General features: G+C 33.0%; 1 protein-coding gene across 1 annotated transcript in view; it reads right to left on the bottom strand.

The window, feature by feature from the left end:
* The window catches only part of LOC107003403 (serine/threonine-protein kinase Nek6-like), a 7,656-nt gene extending 6,813 nt beyond the window's left edge, over nucleotides 1–843 (bottom strand). Inside the window, exon 1 of the mRNA XM_015201728.2 lies at nucleotides 277–843. Coding sequence (XP_015057214.1) covers nucleotides 277–377 — 101 coding nt within the window. The 5' untranslated portion in view covers nucleotides 378–843. The remainder of the gene's footprint in view (nucleotides 1–276) is intronic.
* Between the last annotated feature and the right edge of the window lie 15,863 nt (nucleotides 844–16,706).

Raw genomic sequence — 16,706 nt, 5'->3', positions numbered from 1 at the left:
TATATATATATATATATATATATATATATCAATTCTAACATTATAAGAAAGTTTAAGATCAAAAATTTGAAGGATTATATATATTTTCAATTAAAACCTACAATATTCAATATTTTCCCTTAACTTTCATCGCTTAAACTTCATACATAGTGAGACCAAGACATTTAAATTGAGACGAAGGAAGTACAGTTTTAACTTTTAATATTGAAAGAAGAAATTATTACCACACACAAAAAAAAGAAAAAAAGGAGAAGAAAAAAATGAAGATTATTGTACTTTTTTTTCTCAAACTTGTGATGAACAAGAAATGCAGCTCCAAAAGCTCCTCTACCAATCTGTTCTACAACTTCATATTCTTCCATCTTTCCTGATTCCATTCTTTTTTCGGACCTGACTTCAAATATTTATGGTAATACTTTGACTTTTCTTTTACAGAAAAGTGAAAATATACAAAAAAAACAACTTACACTTTTCAACATAACAATGGAACTTCAATTTAAATATGTCACAAGAGAGATTGATCAATCAATGAAATTTATGGATCAATCAATGAAATTTATGTCTATTTCAGAAATATCAAATGAAATCACAGTATAAGTCATGGTGGAGCCACCTACTAGTGACTTAGAAGGGTGAAGTAGGGGCTGGCTTGGGGGGACTTGGGAGTAGAAGAAGGACAACAAATTAAATCAAAATATCATGAAGACCAAGTGAAGAGTAATGAATATATACACTACAATTGTACAAAACAATTTTTTGACTAATAAAAAAAGATTCCCAAAAAATCCAACAAGGTTTATAGGTTTTTGACAACTTTAGAAGATTAGTGTTTTCATTACTAGTGAGAGTGATTCTTTTGAAGTTTCTTATAATTATAGGTACACAAAAAAGACATATTGTCATGTAGTGTAGTAATTTCTTTCACTAGCACATCAATATGGTAGGTCCAAGTGGTCCAACCATTGAGTAATTTTGTAAATGAAGAAAAAAAGTTTAACCTTTATATAATGACTGGCCACGTAAAAATATTTAAGAATTTTGAACTATATGTAACCGTCCAACGGCGAAGATAAAATTTAAAGTTTGTGAATTTATTGTTTTCGTGTTTTAGAATTTGAAGTAATAGCTATTGAATTTGTTTAAACATTCACCTGATAGCAGTGACGTAGCCAGAAATTTTACGAAGAGTGTCCAGAAATTATACACGAATACATTTTTTTCTTTTGGCTGAATGAGTGCACTACAAATTTTAAAAATTAAATTACGTAATATACAAGTTTTTTTTTCTTTTTTTTTTTAAAAAGTATGTAATATACATGAAAAGTTTGAACAAAAAGAGAAATAGATGAAAGGTGCCCTAGAAATTTTAAAAATTTAACTACCTAATATACAAGATTTTTTTTTTGAAAAAAAATATGGTAATACATGAAAAAATTTGAAAAAAAAAGGAAAGAGATGAAAGGTGCACTAGAAATTTTAAAAATTTAACCACGTAATATACATGAAAGTTTTTGAAAAAAAAACGTAATATACATGAATTTTGAGAAAAAAGAGGCTTAAAATTGTTAGCGAGATTTGAACTCGCAAACTTATAAAAGTTTGGCTCTTTCAAGACACATTAAACCACTAAGCTACAACACCTTATTAGATTAAGGTTGTCAAAATACGTTTTTTAACCATTTTATATAATATTTTACTTGTATATATGATATAATTTCCCGACGAAGAGTGTCCAAAAAGGTATGTAGCTACGCCCCTGCCTAATAGTGTACGTAGCTCCACCTATGTAACTCTTTAGAATATACGAAATTATACTTAGTAGAATAAATAAATAAATAAATCAGATAACCTAATACAATATATACATCGACAATATATACGAGTAAAAATCTAAAGAAAACTATCTAGAAGTTTATTAGTAAATAGAGGAAAAAATCAATAAGATATCATGATGGATATTAAGAAAAGGGGCCATTGTGTGTGTATGTGTGAGAATTTTAATTGAGGCCAAAGCAAAGTATGCAACAAGAGTTGAGCAAAAAAAGAGGCTCTTTAGCTAAATACCTAAATTTAATTGAAAGAAAGGGGACAACCTTTGCTTTTGCTTATGCTCTCAGATTCTTCAACTACTTATCATTATGAGTTTTCAACTTTTATGTATTGATAATGTGAAAAATACTTATATAATTATATTATTTTAAAAAGTAATTAAAAATATGCAAATATAACGAACGAATTAAACTTCAATGAATCATGACAATATATAAATATGCTTTAATGATAGTATACATGATCTGAGGAAATAATAATAATATAAATTATACCTAAGCTATGAAAAATTTACAATATGCTTATATACATTATTAACATAGCATGTGGTTGGCAGGTCAGTCTCCTTTACCAGAAGATCTTAACCATGCAATTGACTACTCGACAGAATAAAAATTCACTTGATTAATTATTGGTTAGTATATAGTATATACTGCATGGAGAATTAATTAATATATGATTGTTCTTTTATTGGTTGGTCATATTTTTCCTAAATTAATCATTTCTTACCAGTTCTCACAATGTGTTTGGGTTGTCATTCTCATTTACCTATAAGTGGACAAACGTTTCCTTTTTTTTTTTTTCGTCATTCAACTTGTGTCTGTTTTTTTAATATATACATATATATTATACATACACTATAGAAGTTGAAAATTCGCGTTTAATTTTAAATATTTTTTGTCTAATGTGTGGCTTTGTAAAGATCATTGAAGTTGTAGACATGTCAAAAGCAAATGTCAGATAGTCAGACATTTTTTTACTAAAGTTTTACATGAAAAAAAATGTTCTTCTGATTTCAACAACCAGTTTACGATTTAACACCAACCTAATAAGCTTAAATGTCTAAATATAAAAAACATCTATTATAAAGTCAAACTTCGGTCATCAATTTGTTAAAAATAAATAAACGGAAAAAGGTCATATTTGCCCTTGAACTGTTAGGAAAGGGTCATATTTATCCTTCGTCATACTTTTTTGATATATTTACTCTTACCATCTAACTTTAGGCACATATTTGTCCTTGTACAGTTAAATATTATGTCATCATTTTTATTAGTCTATGTGGCGCCTACATGGCACCTACGTGGTTCCGTTCCATGTGTATATATTTTATAAGAATGGTGATACCAAGATCCAAAATTCGACATCATAATGACACACTCGAGAATCCCATAATTGGTATGTAAGTCGAATGAAATAACACATACTAGACTTTGAGAGTGAAGTCAGGCCACAATCGATAAGAAAACAACAAAGAAGTTCCCAGACCACAATCGATAAGAACAGGGGTGGCTGACAAGGTATACAAAAAAGACCTTTGCCTTAGGCCCCCAATTTTAGGGCCCCCATCTTTTTTAGATAATTAGGTAAAATTAAAAAAAAAAAAATTCACATAAAAATTCAGAAGGATTTTTTTTTGGAAATGGTTAAAAATTAAAGTGATTTGACTTTTCAAACTTTTCAAAAAGTTTTGTACTCTTTTCTAATCCAATTTATTTTATATATTTTATCCTCCTCTCTTTTATTTTTTCTCACTCTCTTTTCTAATTTTATATCTCTCTTATTCAAACGAGTTAATATCTTAAAAGATCACTCAACTTTAGAAATTGATCTAGCAAAGTCATTAAAGTTTGTTTTGTATCAAAAAAATCACTCAACTTAGATTTTATATCAATAAAATCACTAAACTTTAGGAATTGATCTGACAAAGTCATTAAAGTTTGCTGGGTATCAAAAAAATCACTCAACTTAGATTTTTATATCAATAAAATCACTCAACTTTAGGAATTGATCTAACAAAGTCATTAAAGTTTGCTGGGTATCAAAAAAATCACTCAACTTAGATTTTTATATCAATAAAATTACTCAACTTAGACATTTGTGTTAGTAAAATCTTTAAACAAAATTTATCATTATTTTTGTTTGTTTCATATAAAATAGACCCTACAAATAAATAAAATTAAGAAAACTAATTTAATTTTTTTTATGGGAAACAAAATTATTTGTTAAAATTTACTAGTTAAAACCAAATTAATCAATAAAATCATTCAACTAAATTTATCACTAAAAAATATTTGATATAGCAAAAAAATTATTTTTTATGTCATATAAATATGAACCCATTAAATGAATAATTTTTTTTAAAAAAGTTATTATTTAACTTTTACGAACAAACTTAATTAATGAAATACATACTTTTATTAAAGTATGTAAGCATTATGATATTATTATTATTGTTATCATTTAAAAAAATATTTACACAAAATTGACTAATTAAAGCAAAAAATTAAGTTGAAAAATTAAAGTTATAAAAAAAAGATCAAAAAAATTAAAGTTATAAAAAAAAGATCAAGATTAACAGTGCCAAAATAATTTTAAGCTTCAATGAAGAAGTACAATAATATATAACATTATTTTTTTATTTTTATTTTTTGAAAAAAGTTACAAAACAAAAAAAAAGACAAATTTTATTAGAGCACTGTTGTTTAATTTTTACATTGTTAAAGAAAAGCTGTCAGTTATATCATATTCAGAAAGTTAATTGAGGTAACAATTTTAAATATTAGTTTAGTACCCTTATTCTCTAATGAGTCCTAATTAGATTTGTGAATACATTCATCGATAATTTATTTGTGCTAATTCTCAAAAACATACACTAGTGGACCAATAAATAGAACTCCAAATTATTTCTTTTTATTTAGTAATTAACATATTAAGATAAAAGTATTTGTTTCACTAGAGAAGTTTCCCATAAAAAAAATTAAATTAGTTTCTTAATTTTATTTATTTGTAGGGTCTATTTTATATGAAACAAACAAAAATAATGACAAATTTTGTTTAATGATTTTACTAACACAAATGTCTAAGTTGAGTGATTTTATTGATATAAAATTTAAGTTGAGTGATTTTTTTGATACCCAACAAACTTTAATGACTTTGTTGGATCAATTCCTAAAGTTAAGTGATTTTATTGATATAAAAATCTAAGTTGAGTAATTTTTTTGATGCAAAACAAACTTTAATGACTTTGCTAGATCAATTCCTAAAGTTGAGTGATCTTTTAAGATATTAACTCTATTCAAACTTCAAAAGTTAAGAAATTACTTGCTCTATTGATAGTTTATATTTCAATTTTGAAGAAAAATAATTGCAGTAACTCGATTCATTTTTGGAAATCAAGTTTCATAGCTTTTGAATCCGGTAATATTATTCTATTTTCTAATATTATTTTTGTTTTGTATCTTATGCTTATCATATTTTTTATTTGATATTTTAAATAGTGTTTAAAATATTTGTTAGATTTGAATATGTCAATTAGAAAATATGAATCCGATCATTCAAAACTTAAAAAAAAAAAGTCGATAACTTGATAAAATCTCAAAAAGGTGCTCTTGATAAATTTTTGGAAATTAATGTTAAAATTAAATAAAAAATGTTGGGGAATGCTCTATAGAAGAACAAGTTACTAACTTTGTTGAAGTTGAGTTAGATAACGGTATAAATCAAAAAGAAGAAGGAGAAAAAATTAGTGAAAAGTCGAATGTAGATTCCCAAGCAAAACAAGAACTCATAAATGATTTAAATAATCATAATCCTAAAAATATCTATGATACTAGTCAATGGAATATTATTGTTACAAAGTTAAGAGATTTATTAGTAGAAAAGGGACCAATTAGAATTACCTACACGTTTTCCAAAGGATAAATTTTTAAGGCACTTTTCTACTACATATTATTTTCAAAGTTGGCAAATGGAGAAAGACATGAAAGAAGATGGTTAGTTTATTCCAAAGATTTGAATCGGGTATTTTATTTTTGTTGTAAGTTATTTAATACGACTTTTAATGCAAAGAATAATAAGTTAGCTAATGAAGGTAGTAGAGATTGAAAAAATATTACTACTAAGCTTAGAACTCATGAAACAACTAACCAATATATTATTAATGAGTTCATGGATTGATTTAGAATTTCGATTGCGTAATAATAAAACAATCGATAAAGACATTCAAGACCAAATTAATAGAGATAGAGAACATTGGAAAAATGTATTGTCAAGAATTATTTCTGTCATAAAAACTCTTGGAAGAAATAATTTCGTGTTTAGGGAGAAAAATGAAAAAATCTATCAAGAAAATAACGGAAAATTCTTGAGTCTTATTGAAATGATTGCAGAATTTGATCCAATTATGCAAGAACATATTCGACGAATTAAACATGAAGAAATTCATAATCATTATCTTGGACATAATATATAAAATGAATTAATAAATTTATTGGCAAGTGAAATTAAGAACAAGATTATTGAAAAAGTTATAAAAACAAAGTATTTCTCTATCATACTTGATTGCATGCCAGATACAAGTCATCAAGATCAAATGTCTTTTATAATACGGAGTGTAGATATTTCGACAACTCCAATAAATGTAATCTAATATTTCTTAGAATTCTTAAAAGGGGATGATACAAGTGGAAAAGGCCTTTTTGAAGTTATTTTAGATGAAATAAAATGTATTGGACTTGATATTGATAATTTAAGAGGACAAGCATATGATAACGGATCTAACATGAAGGGAAAACATCAAGGAGTGCAAAAAGGACTTCTTGATATAAATCCTATATCATTTTATACACCATGTGGTTGTCATAATCTAAATTTGGTACTTTGTGATATGGCTAAGTCTTGTACGAAAGCTATATCATTTTTTGGAGTGCTACAACGTATATATTCACTATTTTCTTCGTTAACTAAACGGTGAAATTTTTTAAAAGATAGTGTACCTAGTTTAACTCTTAAATCATTGTCACAAACACGGTGAAAAAGTCGTATTGAAAGTGTTAAAGCAATAAGATTTCAAACTCCACAAATAAGAGATGCTTTATTTAAATTAGAAGAAGTTAGTGATGATCCAAAAATTAAAAGTGAAGCTAATTGTTTAGCAATTTTTGAGCTTGAAAATTTTGAATTTTTATTGGGTATGACTATTTGGTATGATGTATTATTTGCCGTAAACTCAATTAACAAAAGTTTACAATCAAAAGATATGCATATTGCTGTCGCTATTGATCAATTAAGAGGATTAGTTTCTTTTTTAAAAAAATATAGAGAATAAGGATTTACAAATGCTATAATTTCGGCTAAGGAAATTGCATTAGAGATGAATATAGATCCTGTATTTTCTAAGAAACATGTAATTTATAGAAAAACACAATTTGATGAGAATGTTGATAATGAAATCACAAGATCCTTTGAAGAATCATTTAGAGTTGATTACTTTTTATACATAGTAGCCCAAGCCATCTTTTCACTTCAAAATAGATTTGAACAATTTGAAGTATATGAAAATATTTTTGATTTTCTGTTTAGTGGTGAAAAATTGAGATCATTAGATGATGAGAATTTAAAAAAATAGTCTTAATCTTGAACGTTCCTTAAAACATAATACTCGCTCCGATATTGATGATTTAGAATAATGTAAAAATTATGTTAAAATCTATAAGCAATGTAATATTAAATTAGATATACTAATCCCTTAAACATGAAAATAAATAATTATCTTAAAATCTAATCTCCTTGATTAATGAGACTAAAAATTCAAAATTTTCTTTCTATCTCATCACAACATCGTTTTCCATCTCATTTACCTATACGTATCTTACCCCCATCCCATGTTATTCGCACATTCATAAATACTTATTGATAATCAACATGGTGTGATCGCAAATGAAAAGCGTTGATGGAGAGTTGTTTGATCATGTTGTATAAAGAATAAGTACGAGAAACTTTTGAGAAAATAAGAGCAGATGGTTATTCTGCCGTATTGTATTGTGTTTTATAGATTTGTGCATATTGACATAAATATAAGAATCCTAATCTAATACCTATTCGAAAGGAAGAGTAATCCTTTGTTACAAAGAAAGAGCAATGGCAATTGAATTTAAAACTAACTACAATAGTTGAATTCAAATATGGACTCTAATAGGCCCCTGCAAGATCATGTTCTTGATTGAACCATGAGCTTGGATCTAAGGTCGAGGAACCGAGTTGTGCCAACAACTTTAGTAAAGATATGTGCTATTTGATTTTGAGATGAAACATACCGAACCACTAAAGATTAATCTTCAACCATCTTTCGGATAAAGTGATAATCTAGACTAGGGGTATCAAAAATGAACCCAAACATAGGTAACCCGCCCAACCGGTCTAGAATTCTAAGGGTTGGACTCAAGATAATTTGAATTGGGTTCAATCTCAACCCATTCAAGCCTAACCCATTTGAAAAGAATCCTCAATTGAGCCCAATTAAATCTTCAATTTCAACCCTTTTTTTTTAACTTTTTATTAAGATATGTTTCTATATTGAAGGTATGAATTATGATCTATTTAACATCTTTTAGGATTTACTATACATTTGTTACTTTTGTAACAAAAATACTTGAGCGGAAATTCAAATTGTGACTATAAAATTTAAATATCAATATGTTAAATTATTGAGATTAATAGGGTCAAATTGGGTGGGTCAAGATGCAACCCTCTTTTAGTCCATTTGAGCCCAAAGTAAACTTAGATGGGTCAAGACCAACACGATTTCTATTTCAACCCATTTTAATATCTTTGATTTCAACCCAACCCATCCATTTGACACCTTTAATCAAGACGAAAATGCTTTGATTGTTGATGGATGACAGGATTCTGAAATAAAAACTGTGCACTAAGATTTTCACAAAGAACTATGAGAGGTGCAGTGAGAAGAGCACGTAGTTTACTGATAAGCTGTTGTACATAGATTAATTCAGTAGTTTCCAAAGCTAAAGCACGATACTCAGCTTCAGTGCTTGAGTGGGCTACTGCCTTTTGTTTGCGAGAAGACCAACTGATCAAGTTACCTTCATAAAATAGTGCAAAACCATATTGGGAGTGTAGAAAATACCCATACTTAGCAAAATAATTATAGGAACAGAATAGACTAATTATGTTAGTAATATATTCTGTATAATCTTTTTCCTTATCTGGTTCCGTATCTCTTTCCATCTTACCTGTATAAATGTAATAGTTATTTCACAAAAGCAATACACAGAAAATTAACCAAAAACTATTCTCCTTGTTTACGTATTTTATCATGGTATCAGAGCCATAAGGTCGATCTTCGACGGTTGTTCGTACTCATCATCTACCGGGATCTACCGAAATGGAAGACCCATCGGAAAACCCACCAGAAAATCCAAACCAGCTTATTTCTATGGAACATATGCAACAACTGTTTCAAATGTTCCAAACACTCAACAAAAGCTCAACCAACATCGAACCAGTGACTTCACAAACAGTGCGAGTCGCGGAAAAATTGAACTTCACCAACTACACCAAATGGTGTAAACTGATGCAGATAGCAATTGGTGGTCGGGGAAGACTCAATCACATCATCGTCAATCCCATTTCACCAGACGATCCAGAATACCAGCAATGGGCTCAAAAAGATTCGATGGTCATTTCATGGATCATCGAGAATATTGACGGAGACCTCGTGAATCAATTCTTGGACTACAAAACTGCCCGAGATTTATGGAAAGGCATCGAAACTCTACTCAGTAGCGGCAGAGATGAACTGCAGATCTATGATCTGAACACAAAGGCAACATCTATGAAACAAGGGATAGACACGATAGAGGTCTATTTCAGTAAATTGAATACCCTATGGAAAGAAATCGATAGACGAATGCCGAACCCAATGAAATGCGCAGAAGACATCACACTGTTCAACTCATTTATACAACGACAAAGGCTGTACCAGTTTTTGGCCGGTGTAAATGATTCACTTGACAAAGAAAAGCGAGACATCCTAAATCTAGATCCCCTTCCAACCATTGATGCCGCATATGCCACCATCAGACGAGAAATTGCTCGTCGTGGCATAATGACCGGCAACTCATCACTGGAACGAGGTCCCTCAGAGATCGGAAGTGGTCTTGTCACTCAACGCCGGTCAGATTCTTCATTTAGCCGGTCAGATTCATCATTCCGGCGAGAGGACAAAACTCACCTCAAATGCAGCCACTGCGGAGGAACCAAACACACCAAGGAAGGATGCTTTAAGCTCATCGGCTACCCAGAATGGTGGGAAGATCTGAGACAGCGTAAAGCCGCCACCAAGGTAACAAAGACCGGCGGCAAGGCTAACGCCGCCATCGGAGAAGGAGAACCGACCAGCGAGGCTTCGTCAACCACTGTCACCAACAGGCGAGCGGGTACCGGCGAGGCTTCGTCGACCAGCGTTACCGACAGGAGAACAGGTATGAGTGGCAAAGATGGGTTCACCAAAATTTCCGGTGAACCATGGATGGAGACAGAGGAAGCGACGGGAAGGAGAAGAGAGAAAATTCTAGAGGAGCCGTCCTCTAGAAATGAAAGTGAGGGAAAACAAGAGGCCCTAAAAAAATCTGACCCTTTAGCCCTTGAGCCCAAAAAATCAGAAGCCCAATTATATAAAAAACCCAAGGAAAAACAAAGTGTGGGTCTCATGTGCAATAAGTCCAATTGGATTTTTGACTGTGGGGCCACGGACACTATGTCATACGATCCAACCGATTTTCTCTCCTCCACATCAACTACCCGTACTAAGATTCAAACTGCAAATGGGGAGTTTATTCCAATTACTCAAGCCGGAGATGTGGATATTACATCAGAAATCCATTTAAAAAATTGTCTTTTAATTCCAAGTCTTACCCACAAACTTTTATCTGTCAGTCAATTAACCAAGGAACTAAACTGTACAATTCTAATGACTTCCTCTGATTGTATTGTACAGGATGCTCAGACGGGGCGGATCATTGGTCGTGGTATTGAAAGAGGAGGTCTATACTATGTGAACGAGGTGACTCAACAGGGTAACGCTTTGCTTGCTCAAGGGTCGCCGGAATATCAGATCTGGATGTGGCACCGACGGCTAGGTCATCCGTCTTTAAGTTATCTTAAACGATTATTTCCCTCTTTTAAGGACATTGATTTTGTTTTGGACTGTGAAGCATGTGTACTTGCAAAAAGTCATAAACATTCTTATTCTCCCAGTTCAACTCATGTTTCTAAGCCATTTACCCTAATTCATTCTGATGTCTGGGGTCCTGCACCTGAATTTGCCTTTTATAAATATTCCTATTTTGTTTTGTTTGTGGATGATTGCACCCGTATGAGTTGGGTTTATTTTCTAAAAAATAAATCTGAAGTATATGATGTGTTTATAAATTTCTACAACATGATCTGTACCCAATTTGCTGCCCAACCTCAAATTCTTCGATCTGATAACGGAGGAGAATACATAAACTTAGATATGAAACAGTTCATTTCTGATCATGGCCTCATTCACCAGACTACCTGTCCGGACACTCCTCAACAAAACGGGATAGCTGAACGGAAAAACCGAACCCTTCTTGAGATTACTAGAGCCATTATGTTAGAATCCCATGTCCCTGTCCATTTTTGGCCAGAGGCCATTGCCACAGCCACATATCTAACCAACCGACTACCTACCAAACCTCTTGCATACCAAACTCCTCTTGACACTCTTTCTTCCCATGTGTCCATCCCTTCCTATCATTCTCTACCTCCACGGGTGTTCGGATGTGTTGTCTATGTTCATCTCCCAAAAAGAATCAGAAATAAACTTGAACCACGAGCCATCAAATGTGTTTTTATTGGGTATGGGGTTACTCAAAAAGGGTACCGATGCTATGATCCCATTCAAAACAAAATCTACACCAGCCTTGACTGCGAGTTTTTTGAACACTCCTATTACTATACCCAGCCTGGTCCTCAGGGGGAGACTACGAATGATGACCTTAGCTGGTTAATATATCCAGAAATGATGGACCTTGATCCTCCAACGCAAGTAAGCAATACCACCGACGTCAACTCTGAAACATCTGTATCAGCTCCCTCTCCTCAAACCACTCCAATGACAACCACTGAGCACCCTGAGTCAACATCAGTTGAGGTAAATTCTGAATTGTGTACTGTTCCTACTGACTCTGTGTCTAGTGATAATTGTCAAAACAGATATGAGCTTCCTCACAGAAGCACGAGAGGTGTTCCTCCCAAAAGGTATGACCCGGAATATGAAGATCAACGGTCCAGATACCCCATAGAAAGAATCAGCAATGAAAACTTGTCCAACACAGCTGTTGCCTTCACTACCTCCCTGTACTCAACAAACATTCCCAGAACCGTGGAAGAAGCTTTTGAAGATGAGAAGTGGAGACAAGCCATGGAAAATGAATATGTTGCCTTGGAAAAGAATCACACATGGGAAAAATGTATTCTACCCAAAGGGAAGAAGAAGGTAGGGTGTAGATGGGTATTCTCCATTAAGCACCGGGCAGATGGAACCATTGAAAGGTACAAGGCAAGATTGGTGGCCAAGGGTTACACTCAGACCTTTGGGATCGACTATTCAGAGACTTTTTCCCCAGTAGCCAAGATAGACACAATACGGGTATTGTTCTCTGTAGCAGCAAACAAAGATTGGCCCTTGTATCAGTTCGATGTTAAAAATGCCTTCCTCCATGGAAGCATTGAAGAAGAAGTCTATATGGAACCCCCTCCAGGATATTCTCATGACTTTAAAGATGGAGAAGGATGTAAATTGAAGAAAGCCCTGTATGGCTTAAAGCAGTCTCCAAGAGCTTGGTTTGGAAGGTTCACTAAGGCTATGAAGAAATTTGGGTACAGACAGAGTAATTCTGATCATACTTTATTCATAAAAGGGGCAAATCAGAAAATCACCTGTCTAATTATATATGTAGATGATATGATCATCACCGGAAATGATGAAGAAGAAATTGTTACCTTAAAGGGGAAGTTGTTTCAGGAATTTGAGATGAAAGATCTAGGAAACTTAAAGTACTTTCTTGGTATAGAAGTCTTAAGATCCACGCAAGGGATCTTTATTCACCAACGAAAGTATATTCTTGATCTTTTAACTGAAACAGGAATGTTAGGGAGTAAACCGGCTGACACTCCAATTATAGCAAATCATGGTCTTCAGGTCATAGAAGGGGCAAAGGCAACTGACAAAGAACAATATCAGAAGATTGTTGGGAAACTCATTTATCTAGCCCACACAAGACCAGATATTGCATATGCAGTGGGGATAGTGAGTAGATTCATGCATCTACCCCAAATACATCACATGACAGCAGTAATGAGGATTCTGAGATATCTAAAGGGTACAAGCAGCACCGGGATCTACTTCGGGAAAAATGATAGCCTCGATATAACTGCCTACACCGATGCAGATTGGGCCGGAGACCGAGATGAAAGGAAATCCACTTCTGGATACTTCACCTTGGTAGGAGGGAATCTGGTCACTTGGAGAAGCAAGAAGCAAAAGGTTGTAGCCCTGTCAAGTGCGGAAGCTGAATTCAGAGGAATTGTGAAAGGAATAACTGAAATCCTATGGATTAGGAAACTGCTAAATGAACTCGGTTTTCCTCAGAAAACAGCCTGCAAGTTATTTTGCGACAACAAAGCAGCAATAAGTATTTCTGGAAATCCTGTCCAACATGACAGAACAAAACATGTTGAGGTTGATCGACACTTCATCAAAGACAAGTTAGAAGACAAGGTTATCAAACTTCCATTTGTTCGATCAAAAGATCAACTGGCAGACATCCTAACCAAGGCTGTTAGTACTGAAGCTTTCAGCAATGTCTTGCGCAAGTTGAGCATTGGAAATCCGAGTGCACAACTTGAGGGGGAGTGTAGAAAATACCCATACTTAGCAAAATAATTATAGGAACAGAATAGACTAATTATGTTAGTAATATATTCTGTATAATCTTTTTCCTTATCTGGCTCCGTATCTCTTTCCATCTTACCTGTATAAATGTAATAGTTATTTCACAAAAGCAATACACAGAAAATTAACCAAAAACTATTCTCCTTGTTTACGTATTTTATCAGGGAGCGACTATCATCAAGGTAAAAAATTCAAGCAGCATTCGAAAAAGCTACCAAACTGGAATCAGACATAGGTCGTATGAGAAATCCATAATGGAGGCATCCTTTCAAATATCGAAGTATACGTTTGACAGCTAACCGATGAGAAATGGTGGGTGATTGCATAAATTGACATATTCGATTGACTATGTAGGATATTTCTTGCCTAGTGATAGTAAAGTATTGAAGGGCACCAACAACACTAAGATATAAATGAGCATCAGGCAGAGGATCACCAGAAAGAACAAGTCGAGATTCGGGTTCAGTCGGACTAGAAATGGTCTTAGCATCAACCGTGTTAGTGCGACGAAGTAAGCCGCGAATGTACTTGCCTTGAGATAAAATAATCCATGTGATGTTGGAGTTATCTCAACACTAAGAAAATAATTTAATGAACCAAGATCATTGATTGAAAATTGTTGATAAAGAAAGTGAATAAATATAGTGAAAAAATTACTATCACTACCGGTTATAATAAGGTCATCCACATAAACAAGAATATATGTTGTGTGCTTTGAATACTGCACAAAAAGAGAAGAGTCACATAAAAAAGAGCGGAAATCAATGGCGAGGAAAAAAACCTTTAACTTATTGAACCAAACACGTGGTGCATGCTTGATCGAGTAAAAAAAAAGGACGAGTTGCTGGAAAGTGACGAGGGAGAGGTGTATTTTGTGATCAGCAGCATGGAGTAATAAAGAAAAGTATTTTCATCAAACACAACATGGCGAGTGATGTAAATTCCGGAAGATGCGACATGGTAACAAAGGCAACCTTTGTGATGAGAACTATACCCTATAAACACACAAAGAAGAGACCGAAAATCAACTTTATGGTGATTGTAGGGTTGAAGAAAGGGATAACAAAGGCAACCAAAATTTTTGAGAAAATCATAATGAGGAGAACTATTGTAAAGTAGTTCATATGGTGATTTGAAAGATAAAAAGAGGATATGGTAGTATTGGATAAGCATGTAGCAGTATGAAATGCATGATGCTACCAATCTATTCACGATGTAGGATCCAATTGATATATTGTCAAATTACATTTCGGACCCGGGTTAAAGGAATGAGTCTGTGCACTAAAATATGGCTATACATAGAGGATGAACTATTTCATTTGGGTTATACTATGAGTTATGCTATTTTCTTTTAATTAGCTATTTTGTAATCACTAAAAAAAACACTTGAATTGTAGGGGTTAGAATTACATATTGCGAGGGTCAGTAACCCCCACAACTAAGTATTACGGCAGTTAGAGAAACCCCTGCAGTTAGATGTGTCACAATTAAGTTCCAGAGGTTTTTCTCCAACCCCTAGTACCATTAGCAGGGGTTCATTAGTGGGAGATTTGAACCCCTACGTTTTAAATTTTAGGATTCAAAATTCCAACAATTTGTGATTCCTGGGAGTCAAAAACCCCGCAATTCATGAACTTTACATTTAACTTAACAGGAGCTGAAACTCCTGCCATTTATGAAATGTATCTTTTTATAGAATTTTGCTAAAAAATTCAATTTTAAATATTACTAATTAATTAATCAAAATATACATCATAATCAAACTTAAAAGGGCATATTAGTATAAAAAGATAACACAATATTTCAATACAAAAATATATCATAAAGTGTATTATAGTTTTACAAAATAAATTGAAATGTCATTCACTTCAACCATTACGATTTACAAGAAACTTCAAATCTTGCTTGAACTTCAAATCACCACAAAAACTTGCTTAAACTTCAAATCACTAGCATCCAAACTCAAGATAGGATCTGCAACATTATCATGAAACTTTAGCTGGTTTCATTACGATATCACCTGGCTGCAAAGAGAAATACACAATAAGTAACTTCCATCCAAACTCAAAACATGGATGAATATAGCATACTTGATGAGTTTAGTGTTAAGGGTCCAGCCCATTTGTTATATTTTTTTTAAGTGAAAGCCCAATCACTTATTGATGTGTGGCCCATATGTTTTGGGCTTTGTTGACTTCTTCTAGAAGTCTTTGGGAGCTGCTGTTTTCTTCTGGGGTTTTTTGACGTGAAGAAAAAAATTGAGAGAGTGTGTGATAGAGAGAGAGAAGCAGATTTTTGAGAGAGGGTTGGAGTGCAGACTTTCTGGACAGCCTTGACAAAATTTCAGTTTTCCGGAGATCCGACCGTTGGATCGTTCTGAAATTTTCACAGCTGGTTCACAACATATAGCACTACATCTTGATGGTTCAGATCGTCAATCGGAGCTCTTGATCGTCTGTTATCACAGCTGGTGTAACCTGCGTTTTTTGGGTGATATTTCCCAATTTCTCTTCTCTTTTGTGTTGGCTCTTATGTATGTTGTTGTTGGTGGGCTGTGACATCCTTGTAGACTGATTTGGGTGTCTTTACCCTCAATTTGCATAATAAGAGAAGAAGAAGGGTGGACTCCTACAAGTCCCGTGGTTTTTATCCTTCACACCGAAGGGGTTTTCCACGTATAAATCTCGTGTGTCACTTGCATATTTATTATTCATATTTGCTTGTGATTTTTTTGATGTGTTGCTGATTTGAGCTTGGTTAATTTAGTGGTGAATTTCTTTTGGTAAATTGGGTGAAGTATAATTGGTTGATTGTCTTGAAGTCGATCCTTGTAAGTGTTGTATCCTACTTGTGTTGTTTTGCGCCTCCCCCT

This window comes from Solanum pennellii, chromosome 11 (genome assembly GCF_001406875.1).
Source record: "Solanum pennellii chromosome 11, SPENNV200".
In the NCBI taxonomy this organism is placed as follows: Eukaryota; Viridiplantae; Streptophyta; class Magnoliopsida; order Solanales; family Solanaceae; genus Solanum; species Solanum pennellii.
This window is presented reverse-complemented; position numbering and strand designations above follow the sequence as displayed.